At 45.2% G+C, this 13,279-nt stretch overlaps 1 protein-coding gene across 4 annotated transcripts in view; it reads left to right on the top strand.

The window, feature by feature from the left end:
* Positions 1–13,279, top strand: part of Exoc2 (exocyst complex component 2) — a 143,159-nt gene that overhangs the window by 34,904 nt on the left and 94,976 nt on the right. For all 4 annotated transcript variants that reach the window (XR_001199723.3, XM_003463219.5, XM_063259784.1 and 1 more), the window contains exons 5-6: positions 7,673–7,786; positions 9,332–9,456. Coding sequence is in view for 3 of the 4 variants with exons in the window: in XM_003463219.5 (XP_003463267.1) it covers positions 7,673–7,786; positions 9,332–9,456 (239 nt within the window). In the remaining variant the exon portion in view is untranslated. The remainder of the gene's footprint in view (positions 1–7,672; positions 7,787–9,331; positions 9,457–13,279) is intronic.

The raw sequence follows: 13,279 nt of genomic DNA, 5'->3' as shown, positions 1-13,279 counted from the left end.
GATGCTGAGACAAAAGGCCAGTTCACTTGGATTCAGTTGCCACAATAGGATAAGAACTTGCCTATTATTTTGGAGAAGGCCCTAATAACAGATTTAGCCAAGCCACCAGCACCTTTTCTGTGAGACAAGCTGTTTCTCTGTCCCTCCATCTTTGTCACAGTCCCCTGAGCAAATAGTATGGACTGTTGAACTGCTAAAATACACCTCTCTTGCCTGCAGAGATCAAGATCTCTGAGCTGCCGTGCACCGCAGTTGCCCTCTGTGTACACTGCCTGTCTTCTGCCTTCCCCAGCCTGCTGGTACACCGACCTGCACCCACAGAATGCCTTTGCATGCCTTTGCTTGGCTCCTGTCAGCCAGCGCCTCTTTCACTAAGACCCCAGTTTTGAACTCAAAGGTTAACAGACCTGGATTCAAACTCCCAGAAATTAGTTCAGAAATTAGTTTGCTGTTTGAAAAAAACACTTCTGATTAATGATCCTACTGGAGCTACAAAAGCGCTACTACAATATCTGGCAGAAACTGGTTATAATAAAAACAAAAACAACAACAAAAAGCCCTCCAGATTCCTTGGAGCTGCTGGCTTCTATAAAATCTGGGTTCTTGAGTTATAAAATCACCTCGTACCTGCCCATAGGACTGGGGCCAACAGACCATGACTGCCTGGAACTGTCTGATAAACTGGTCTCAAGCTGATCAGACTTAAAAAATAAACCCCTGGTAGATACTGTTTATAGATGGAAGTAGCTCTGTTAGGCTAGACATGCTGTCACCTTGGACAAAATTATTTTGGCCAAAGTTATCTTACTGCTCTTTCTGCTTTGGAAAGGTGGAAAGGTGGCACCAATGAAACAGAGCCAGACCTGCCCTCACCATGGATATGTTATGCAAGCTCAAGGCACAGCACTGGTGTCTGTACTCCTGCAGCCAGGTCAGGCTGCTGCCTGCATGTGAATGCGGAGATGAGGATTCACCTTTGTGCAAACTCTCCCCAGGAGTGTCGCTGATTTTCCTGTCTATCACTATGTGTTTTCCACATCATCTATATCTCAGATTGTTGAGGTATACACATAAAAGATCAGTATATTTAGAGATAGCATATTAAATCAGGGTGCAGGTAGCCAACTGTGTAAGTACATCTGGCTTATACCAAAAGGACCTTTCTTTTGTCAGAGTCTGCAAAGTACAGAAAGGGCAGAATCCAAGACTGACGAAGACACTGACTCAGATATCACTGAGCTCTGAGGAACCCAGGTTTGCTATTCTGCTGCCCTTAGCATAAAACTGGTTTTCTTGGTAACTGCAGAGTGGCATTAGCAGCTCCTGGTGCTGACTCAAGACACAGTGATGCCCAAAAGGCAGAAAGATGCTATCTTCTGCTGGGTTCTCCTTCTCAAATGTGTGAGGACCTTTGGTAGGAAGGCTGTAGCTGTCTTTCCTGAGACACTACAGGAAAGCTAAGGTTCCCAGTAAAAAGCAGGAGAGGGAAAGTGACAGAGTTGACTGACTTGAGATAGCTGATCTCATCCAGGGAAGACGCAGGCTGGAACTTGGGCTTCCTCCAGTAGAGTGGCCCAGAGTGGCCAAAAGGCCACTGACCAGCTCGGTCTGCTAATGATAGGGCTATATTTTATCTGTATGAGCAATATCCAGACCTCATTATGCAATGTGGACAAAATGATGTGACTTCTACGTGTTAGAATTTTGACTTCTTGAAAATAATTTTTTTCTCTTACACAAGTATGATTCCTAGTTTAGGTCTCAGCAAATACCTTCAGTAGAAAAAAAAATCACTAAAAGATACCGTTAATCTTCAGGGTGATTATGTGGGCTTGGGGTATTTGGAGCTAGGCATCCAGTACTTTTTAGATTCTTCCTGGCCATTTGCAAGCCTGAAGGAGCTGAGTACCTATGGCAAAGACGATGTGAAACACTTCCCGCCTCAGCAAGAGTTTCCTTGGAGCCCCCTCTGTTCACATGGACACCAGAGTGCAGGCTCGAGCCTGCTGGTGGTACAGTTTGGACAGTGTGAGAGACGAGGGTGCTGAGATTTGGAGCCTCAGTGTGCCTGTAGGCCTCTGTTATCACCAGCGTCTCACTGCAGTGTGCCAGGCCCCTTCCTGCTCTGTGTGAGGACCTGGGTCTCATCTAAGGTGTGGGGTAAAGAAGCAGTCTTCTGGAGCCCTCACTATGTTACACTTCTATCTTGTCATACGACAGAGATCAGTTTTTATGTGAACAATCTAGTGTATTGTAAGTAATGTTACTACAGTTTAAGAAGCAGGTGAATTTTGAATATTGAGTGGAGACTGAGAAGTTCTGGAAAGCTATAGGTTTATATCTTTCAGAACTAGCAATTTAGGCATTTTACTGTTCGGGATGTAACCCCTTTATCACATTATTTTTTTGTTTTTTAAAAAGCTAGCTGTGTTAAGCAGGGTTCAGCTCTCAGACTTAAGGGGACTTTAGAGTCTCAGCCAGATGCCAGGGTATACAACTGCTATACTTTTGAGTTTTGTATCTGCATGTTCTACTTTTTGTTTTACTCCCTATTCTTGCATTCTGTGCCCTTACTAGAAGTTGTTTCTTCATGTCTGCAATTCCTCTTCCCCTTCCACTGTGATTGTGGCAAGGGACATATAATCTAGCTGAAGCTGCAGAGCGCACAGAGGGCTGCAGACGGTCAGTTTGGCTTCTGAGAGGCCCATTGTGGTCCTTTTTCTCAACTGTGACCTTAATACATGCATTTCAAATTGATCTTAGTCGATTGTTAGTCGAGGCGTTCCTTGTTAAGAACATGAAGCAGTTCATAATCATACATCTGGCAATTCTGTAGGGCTTTTTGGTTCTTTTGAGTTTATTTAACTTCCTGACCTAGAAAACCATTAGGCATGATAGAGAATGCCCCATAGAAGTAGTGTTGACAAAAATACAGTCTGCCTGCCACCATGGGCTTCTTCATCACACTGGTGACAGCTTGCAGTTAGACAAAGCCATATGATCCATCACATAGCAGTCTAGACCCATTACAGTGGGACGGCAGAGGGACAGTAGGGTAAGGAGACCTTTCTGAATGACCTAGCTGGCCCTTAACACATTGTTTTCTAGATCTCTACTCAGGCATTTTCTAACTTATGTGCATGATGTACAACTAAATGAAATAAGAGATCTTCCAAAAGTATCAGAGCTAACATGAAAAATCTGTATCAAAAGAAGCTTATAAAAGTGCAGAGCTCTCCACTTACCTGTCAGAGATTTTTAACTGTTTAGAAATACAAGTAAGTTAATGAATCAACACACACACACTTAAAGAGTGTTCCAAGTACAGATCGTTTCACTTTTGTAGCAAGTAAAAAAAGGTGCACGCCAGACTCAGTTTCTAAACTGAGTTGATGCCGCCCTTCTGAGCCTTAGTCATTAGCATAGTTTAGCAAGACTCCCCCACCCCTATTAAAGAATCTTTCCCATAGAAGAAGGTCATTGTGCAGATGCACAGTAGGATTTTCTGTCCTGGCTGAGGGTCTCACACAGCACCTGTTCCATTCCAGAGGAAAGTGGTGTGTCACTAGGGAGGTTTGTAAAGGAGATCCTGGAGACCTGGTTTTGCTACTTGCATCCCTTTTCTGTTAGGAACATGAAACAGGAGCATTCCAGTGGGGAGGATTTGTGTGAGACTTCCTTTTTTTCCCCTGCACTTTCTATTTATGTGTGAGACTTTCTTAGGAAGTGCCATGCTGGGCTGTGAGGGAGAAGAATTGAGATATGCAACCTCCTGCACTTGCGCCTGCTGAGTGTGGCTCTCTGGAGGCCATCAGGACCCAGTGTTCCTTGCAGCTGTGGAACACCAAGCCCACTTGGAAAGTAGATGTGGCCTTGAGGAAGGAATAGTCCCTATATTTAGATGGGCATTTCTGGAAAGAGAGATTTAGGCCATTGGAAGTTGTGCCTAGGGAGATGTGTGCAGTAAGGCAGCCAGACAACTTGTGGCTGAGCAGTGCATGCCAGTGTGAAGATGCATTAGTCAGTTTCCTTATTACTGCGGCGAGATAATGCCCAACACCTTGGATTTAAAGGAGGAGAGTTTTAACTTGCTCTGAGTTTCAGCGCATGATCAGCTGGCTCCAAGGCAGAGGTACAGTGGAAGAAAGTGGTAGAGCAAAGCTGCCGAGCTCGTGGTGGCTGGGAAGCAGAGCAGGGGAAAAGTGTTAGAGAGGAAGAGATAACACATAGAGACACCTAGAAACAGACTTTACTAATTTTCTGGATGGCTCTTTAATCTGGTGAAGTTGACATAGGAAGATTAAAGGTCATGGTCTACCCTTCCTCAACTTCATGCCCAAATCTCAAATAATACTTAATCTCCAAATGAAGACAACTGCAAGTACATAATTCCACCTAACTTTGCACAGCTACTCAGGTACAAACAGAAATGCAAAAATTTTTTCTCCAGAGTTTTGACAGTTCCAGCATTTTTCAAAAAGTCCAAGTCTAGCTCTCTTCTGAGACTCCAGGCAGAGTTTTAGCAGACATTTGCTATAAAACTTGAAAACAAGTCATAGAATCCCGAGGTATAATGGCACACAGTAAACATTACTTTTCTAAAAGAAGAGGAACACAGGGATAGAGAAGAATTGCACCAAAGCAGCATGAAATCCCAGCATTGCAAATGTTAAATCAGCTCCACACCTGGCATTCAAGACACACAGTGGTTACGCTTGAATTCCAGAAGGCTGCGCAGCCCCACCCCTGTGGCTTTGCTGTTGCAGCCCATACCCTTCTCAGGCTGGCTGTATTTTCAGGCTGTGCTTTGCTTTAGCAGGATCTTCCACATCTGTGATCTGGCTTCCTGAAATTTCCACTGTACCTTGGGCTCCATTCCCTTAGCTTCACATGTTGCTCTCTCAGGGGCTCCTTTCCTGGCTCCCTGGTCTTCTTTGAAATCTTGGAGAGAGCCTTCCTGACCCCACAGCTCTTACATTCTAGCTGCCAATAAAACCAGCATCATGTGGATAATATTCAGCTGGTTGTTGACAGCAATTGGGCCCCCTTGAACTATGACTAAAGCAGCCTCTCAATATGTGGATAGCTGAGTGAGGTGAACAGTGAATCCAAGGGAATGAACCAACTCCCAAGGACGCCTTTCTTTCCTTTTTTTTTAAATCCATTTTTACTTTAAAAAAAAAAAGAAAGAAAAGAAATAAAGCAGACTTTCTTAAGCATTCCAAACTCTTTTCTCAGATGAAAAGTATGTGTTTTGCACCCTTGAGCCTGTGATGGGTAGAGCCTTGTTGATTCTCAAGATACACTCAAGGCAGCTTTCTTTTGTCCTTGTACAGTCTGCATGGTTTCCCTTTTGCAGCCATACTTCCTTTGGCCCCAGCTTTGGCCATGGTTCTCTCTGGACCAAACTTTAAATTTTTCTGATTTTTATGCTCTGCCTGTGCTTTTGATTCTCACTCTAAATCTTAAAGTAAACAGCAGCATCCGTGCCACAGCCTTAATGCTGAGCTGTTAGGAAATTTCTACCCTCAAATTAGTCTATTGCCCTTAATCTCAGCCTCCTGCAGTGATTCAGAACATGAGCAGAATACAGACAGATTTTCTGCTGAAGTGTTTGTTACACATGGCCTGTGGGCCAGAGGTCAAGGAGACCTTGTTCCCAACCAAAATCTGCTGGCCTTTTCTGTCTACATTCCTCTCAGCGTATAGTCTTTTGAACTCCAGCCGTAGGTACTATCAGGCTATGCTTACAGCCTTGTAAGGATTCTCTAGGTACCATTTCCAGATCTTTCCAAACTCTTCCAGCAAACCATTTCTAGAGGCTTCTATCCCATGTGGTTTGGTGTAGTCTCAGTAATGACACTACTTCTTTGGTACCAGCTTTGTGTATTAGCTTTTTCATACCAAGGTACAAATACCCAACACCCACAATTTAAAGGAGATTTGCTCCTGCTTTCAGTCCATGATCAACCAGCTCCAAGCCAGGGATATCATGATGGAAAGGGTGATGGAGCAAAGCTCCTTAGCTCATGGTGTTTGGAAAACAGAGCAGGGGGAAAGTTCAGAGAGGAACGTTTTATGTAGATGGAAGGCTTTGCCAGCATAACTCAGCCAGACACACTGAGGGTATGTTTTGCTAATCTGAGAGGCGTTTTGAAGTCTCATGAGTTGATACACCTGAATTAACAGTCATAGACATGAATGAGTCATAGTTACAGGGCTCCCCTAGCATGCCCTCGTGGAACCTGTGAAAATACCCGCAAGACTCCAGTGGATTCAATCACCCTTGGGTGGAGAGCACAGGCCATCTGTGAAATACTTTCACAGTGACAAGCGCAGGACCTCCCCTTCTGTTACACCCGGGCCCTACAGCTTCAGATGGTGACTAGTGGAGGGGTGATGCAGAGTCTTTCCTGTCCCCAACCTCGTTACCTAGTTGCTCTAAGCTGGGAAGAGAGGGGACATTCTACCTTGGGATGAAGGTGGAGTATTGATCTTAGGCTGGGTGGCCTAATTTTTGGACTAAGGCTGTGTTGTAATAACAGAGCGCCATGGCTTGCCCAAGTAAAAGCGAGTGGAAACATCATTGGCCCTGCCCACATTTTCTTCTGGGTAACTGCACCGAATGCATTTCAAAGTCTCTACATGAAAGAACAACATCAAGTCCTACTTGCACCTTGTGAATTAGGCTTATCCAGTTGGTCAAGGTCAGAGATGTGTAGTTTAGTAAGAGGGCTAGCAAATCAGCAGACCACATTGAAATTGAGTATTTTGTGCTGGAGAGTGTAGCCTATTGGAGGTTCCTGGGACTTTGGATTTGAAGATTCCAGTGGCAGAAACAAGTTGGGGGAGGTAGGTGAGGTCAGCTTGTGGAACCCTTGGCTGTGGCAGTTGGGCTTCGTGGCACTTGGGCACTTCAGAGGGCACAAGCGTGGCAGGGCGGCCCATGTTTGCTCTGGGATGCATCTCAGTGTATACAGAGTCCAACCCACAACATATGGAGTATGAATCATCCTAAAAATGTCAGCAAGGTAAGGGAGCTGCAGACAATGTAGCCTGTTGTTGTTCCAGACTGTTTTAGAATTATTCGCGACACAGACGTGTAAACATGAGTGCTGCCCAGCTCCAGGTGGCTTTCTCAGCATCCCCTTGCTTTCTAGGTATTGGGGTTGGGGCCTGGGGACTGGACAAATGCCAGGCATGCATTCTGCCAGGGAACTGCATCCCCAGCAAGCAACTTTCTTACTGCTCCTTAATGGAAATATTCAAATAAAGCAATTTGATGTTTTCAGATTTCACTGTATCCAAATTTTTAGTTTTAGTTTTAGTTTTTTTTTTTTTTTTTTTTTTTTTTTTTTAGTGAGGAACCATGTCATATGGTAGATTTTAGAAAAAAGTCTATTTCATTTTAAATGTTCTTTTAAACCCTATATTTATTGATGTATTTTCTGTATTTCAATTAAATTCTCTTATACATACAGAGTTTACATGATAGAAATCCAGCTGATACAGAAAATACATGCAGGTGTATATACAAACATATTCTCGGTTGTTTATCACAGGTAACCATGAGGGTTTATGTTCGTGTTTGTTCTGCTGGCTGCTCAGCAGTGTCTGTCCCATTTTTGTGGCAGTGGCTGTGGTAACATATTTTCAATCTCTTTCTCCTTAGAAGTAAATTTCCCCAGAAGGAGTTAGAAATGCTGTTCCATGGAATGAGTGCCGATTTTACGAGCGAGAATTTCTCAGCTGCCTGGTATCTCATCGAGAACCATGCAACCACCAGGTTTGTGGCCATGGGCTGGGAGCTGGGCAGGGCTTCACTGGGGTGCCAGTGCTGGTCACAGGGTGCCTGACGGTCCAGTCTGGCCGTTGGCACGGTCACAGAGCTTTAGGGGGATGAGTCTCTGAACCTGTTTCCTTACTTAGAAAATGAGAATTTTAGAAAACTCTTACTTCCTATCACCGTTTTATGTTTCTGTATGTTCCATTATTTGTGCAGCTCCTTAAACTTTTATAATCTTACTTGGGAACAAAAACCGATGTGTGTGAATGTTATCTATTCAAATAATAGGAAAAAATGTAAGTTCCTGTGTTAAATACAAAGCCTATTGCTTTTCCTACTAGGGAGTGAACTATAGAAGACCTTACCTAAAATTAGGTAAAGGTAGACACTCACTATCTAGGTTAAAGTGTTCCTTTTGTGTGCCAGTTATGTTTTCCTCATTGTATGAAAGCAAATTTGCAACTTCTTTGCAAGTTTGACTTAGAAGTGACACTTAGTATATTTGGAAAAACAAATGGCTTACTGTTTAAACTTTATGTTCTAGAAAAGTCAGCTTGTTAAAATATACCTTAATACAAATTCTCCATGCGCTTATTAGGATGAAAACTATTTCTGAAAAGTTGGTATGTATTAATTTGGCCTGATGTCTAACATGAATTCTTTTTACTGGAGACGTGATTCAACTTTTATGTTCCGGACATTGTTTTCCCCAGTCCTGCGTGCCAACCTGAGTGTTCCTGTGCTGCGGAGCTGTACCTTCAGCCTTTTGAGTTTTCATTTTGAGACTGGTTCTCACCTTGAACTCTCTGTCCTTGTGCCTCAGCCTCCGGAGTGTTGAGGTCACAGGGCTGCGCCCAGCCAGCTTTTCTTACTGTAGCTCAGAATCGAACTCTGTTTTGTTTGTAGAGCTGTAATGGTGCTCAGTAATACATTCAAAGACTTACAGCCAGATTACTGTAACTCACATGGAAGAAGAGCTTCTGAGGCCTGCCTGTTCATTTTCTTTGCTTGAGACATAAAAATATGAAAGTTTTCTTGGTTGCGATGTGGGCCGACCTGTAAGTCTTAGGTAACTTTCGCATTGAGGACATGGAACTGTGAATCATGCGTGGAGGTCAGCACAAGGCTCAGTGCTGGCGAGGGCCTGGGTGCGTGGGAGCCCTGTGGCTGAAATGTGGCCCAGCGCTGTGGGACTGTGTCTTCTAGTCAGGTAGCAGACACGCTAGGCCTGAACGTGGAAAGCCATGCTCTGCTCTACACAGCTTCTAAAAATACATACTGTGCTCACTTATGGGCCTGACCTATTTGAAATTACTATTTGAGACTACAAAATTCTTTCCAGCTGTTGTAATTTAAGGACAATAAAGGTTTTAGATGTAGAGAAGAATTTGAGTTTTATTGTCAAGTGATTGGGTGCTAACCCTAACCTGCATGCTTCTGATGCTCGGCTTGACATTGCCAGTGTGCTACACTTAATGAATGCCCTTGTTTCTTTCTCTTCTGCTGGCGAGGAGTCTCAGACGCATGGGTTGTGCTTTGTTTCAGTTTTGAGCAGCTTAAGATGGCAGTGGCCAACCTGAAGAGACAGGCCAACAAGAAGAGTGAGGGCAGCCTGGCCTGCGTGAAGGGGGGGCTCAGCACATTCTTCGAAGCCCAGGACGCCCTCTCAGGTAAGGTGATCTGCCAGCCCCTCAGAATCCTGAGCCTGTGTGTGCCTCCTGTTTGCAGGCTGTGACTTCCAATCCTTTTTCATAAAAGCAGAGATGAAAACGTATGCTGAATACTTGTTGCAATAGAAGGCAGAATCTCTTTGAAGGCCTGATCCTTTAAATGTTTGCTTCCAGTGCCCCCTTAACCCATGTTATGTGTGACACGAAGGCTCTTTTCCTCTCTCTGAGGCCCAGTGATCGGGGCTGGTAAAAATTACATCTCCATGGGTGAAGCTTCAGAGTTAACTCGGGGCATTATGCATGTTAGGCTATATCATAGCCCTATCCATAATTTTTTTAAAATAAACTTTCAGAAGTGTTTGATTTGGTCTGTGTCTTGTGAGCAACATGTGAAGGGATTTTTATTTTTACAGTACTACTCTAAGAACCTTTGCCTTTTGATAGAAAGTTTAAGCCATTTACATTTATCATAACTAAACTTTGTCTTATTTTCTTTTTCAATTATTGCTTCTTCTTTCCTGTGAAAACCATGTTTGGAGATTTGTGAGAAATGTTTTAAAATTCTGTTACACATTGTTGACTTCTAAGTTAAGCACATCATTTTTGTGCTTTTCTCCTGATTTTGCACTTGATCTTCGCCAAAAGGCCAATAAGTGATCCTAATTGTAATTTAGTTTGAAATTATAGGCCCAGTTTTTAAAAAAAAATTTTTCCTGAGTGTTGTTTAGATTTCCTTTTGTGTTTGCATTTAATTTTATCATCATTATCTAACATTTTACTGTATATGCATATAAACCTAATAGACTTTATGTTTATCACTAGGAATATTATATCTTTGGATTTTTAGTTTCGAGTGGTGAGGTGTGTTGTTTGTGCTTTGGTTTTGAATTCTTGGATGTCTGGCACTGAGGACCTTCCTTTTGTCAGGTGTCCTGTGTGGCTGGCCACCATGGCCACGCAGGAATTCACTGCTTCTCTCTGGTGTGCACCACTCTGTCTCTGTCTCTCCCTCCCTCTGTCTCTGCTCCTCTACCCCCGTCCCCTTCCATCTCTCTGTCTTTCTGTCCCTGCCCCTGTCTCTTCCCCTCTCTTTCAGTGGACCCTCTGAATTGTGCCTCCCCGGCCAGGCCCTTCCTGCCCCCTGAACGTGGGGATGCTGGTCACTAGTGCCTGTCAGAGGGAGGCAAGGAGTTAGGAAGGTGAGGTCAGCAGCCCTGAGACACCCATGTAGAGAAGCCTGGAGGCCTTTCTGGCTTGCGGCACCCCCTTCCCAAGTGATGCTGTGGCTGCCGGTCTTGGTCCTCTAAGTTTTTCTGCATCTGCGAGTTTTACTTTGCTCCACGAGGGTCTGCAGGCCTTTGTGCCCGAGCCTGTTGTGCGGCGTGCTGTTTAGAGTCTCCATTGTCAACCTCTGCAGTTTAGGTTTGTTCTTTCTCCAGCGTCCTGAGAATCCACTCCTAAAACCAGGCTTCTGTGCTCAGATGGTGTGACCCCACTGTTCCCTGCAGGGTCCCGATCCTACATCTGCAGCCCTGGGCTCCTATGGCCATGTGTCCACCTTTCCGCACTGGCCACAGCCCCGCATCCTGTGGCTGCAGAGGTGATGTGAAGCCCTGGGAGCCTCTGCACTGCTCCCTCGCTTCCCTGTGCATCCCAGTCGCCCTGGTCTCGGGCAGAGTGCAGGTGGTGCCGCGGAGCCCTGCTGCCCTTCCCTCCCACCTGTGGCTGCTACGTTGCTGCCCTGGTGCGCCCCGTGGCTGGGGACCCTGCTTCCTGAAATGAGCCATCCATGCCCCTCGTGGCTGTTCAGTGGCTGAAGTTGCTTCAGCGGCTGGCTTCAGTGGAGGCAGCGGAGGGGACGATGCATTGCCGGCCCAGCCAGTGCGGTCCCTGAGCCTCCGTCAGTGGAGCAGAGGCGTCCCCTGGGCCCTGGGCTCCGGTCTCACAATCCAGGGCTACAGAACACAGAGGGCAAGAGGAACGGCCTGGGTGGTCGCTTCGGTGACCTGGGCTGCCCCGCCCTCCTCCCACCTCACCCTCCCTTGACTGCCCTGGGAGACATCAGTGGCTGAAACAGAGCAGGCACAGGCTTGGCAGGATAAAAAGTGGGCCCTCACATTTGGAAGGCTCAGTGGGAAGTGAGCACTGCAGCCCCAGAGCCTGGCACCCGGCAGATGCAGCCACGGTCAGCTGTCACGAGGCCGGGCCCTAAGAGTGGCTGTAGTTCTCAAGGTTTGCTGAAAGAAGAGGGGAGAAAATCGTGACGATGGCTGTGTGGGTCCAGTGTTTGTTCTTCTTTGTCCATGGAGGGCATGAGCCTGTCTGAGCTGCTGGAGCGTGGCTGTGCACACCCCGGGAGGGGACGTGGAGGTGCTGCCTGCCCTGTGGGTCCCGGCCTCCACACTAAGGGCTGCGTTTGTATGAGTGCATGGCAAGTACTTCAGCTTTTTTTATGGAAATTACAGAGGACACATCCATTTCAATCAAGTGAAATAAAACGATGGAATAGTTTCTGTGAATGACCCTGGGTTTTCTTCCAGCAGTACTTTTGTACATACCTTGTTTTTGTTTCCCAAATGCAGACCCGGGACAGTCAACTGCTTCACATATTTAAGTTTAATAGATTAGTAACTATAACAAACCAATGATCATGTACCAGGTTGCTTATTGAGTTATTCTATTTAAAATGTTTTCAGAGAAAATAAAAGGTCGAGTTAAGCAGACATCGGTGGTTTGGTTTAATTTTCTGGAAAATAGGATCGCCTTTATCAGATCCCAGCATCTCTGGTGCTCGAGCCTGGCTGACAGCTTGACAGTGGCTCTGCTCTGAGGGGCACAGGGAGGGGTGCTCGGGCAGCAGAAAGGGCTGTAGACGGAGCCTGGCTGGGCCGCAGGGTTGCTCGCTCTGACCTATCCTTCCACAGCGGGTCATGTCAGCAGTGGAGCATCTGGCCACACGGTGACCTCGAGGGTGGCCCTCCCTGTGTAGTGGAGGTGCTGTCTGCCCAGTGTTCTTTGATGGTGAATTGTCAAAAAATCACAGCAGCCTTTAACAGACGGTCTGAGCGCTGTAGAGTGTGCAGGTTTGGCTTTTTAACACTTGGTTGCAGTCTGTCTACTTTTCAAAAGACAAGGAAGTTCTTTGCCACTTAACTTCCCAACTGAGGTTCAGCTTTGATGTAGGGGAAGCGTTCTGTGTCACTGGTAACAGCCCAAATTTGAAGCATTAAAGAAATCACTTTCTCTTTACTCCTGAAATTAAGCAAGACAGTTAAAAATGCAGTGACTTTTTTTTATGTATGTCTTTTTGAGACAGGGTCTCTCTGTGCAGTTCAGGCTGGCCTTTAGCTCACTTTGTAGCCAAGGCTGATCTCGAACTGGCAACAATCCTCCTGCCTCAGCCTCCCGAATGTTGGGATTACAGATATGAGCCACCATACCTGGCACGACTGTTTTTTTTTAAACCAAATGTATCTCATTCTTTGTATGAATGTCTGTTTTTAGCAGTGGAGCTGACCTCTTAATTTAGAATTACAGACAAAACTTGATGTGACTTTACAAGAAAAAATATTGAAAAATCAGATTAATTAAAAGGAGCAGAGAAATAGTTGTAATTAAGGATTGAAAACAGGTTCTCAGTGCATTTGCGCGATGAATTTGCCTACAAATTTCCTGACCAAGTGAATCAGGAGAAATGCATTGAATCGTATGGACCTCAGGAAGAAAGGAACACACAGGTTTATGCAGGCAGATTTTTGCTTTTGTATTAATCATAAATCTGCCACTTTTGGCTGGTGGGTGAATACACTCTTAAGTTCCTTTC

This window comes from Cavia porcellus, unplaced genomic scaffold (genome assembly GCF_034190915.1).
Source record: "Cavia porcellus strain 051 isolate PalLab524CR breed Dunkin Hartley unplaced genomic scaffold, mCavPor4.1 scaffold_13, whole genome shotgun sequence".
Taxonomy (NCBI): Eukaryota; Metazoa; Chordata; class Mammalia; order Rodentia; family Caviidae; genus Cavia; species Cavia porcellus.
Note: the sequence above shows the minus strand (reverse complement) of the source record. Positions and strands in the feature narration are given on the sequence as shown.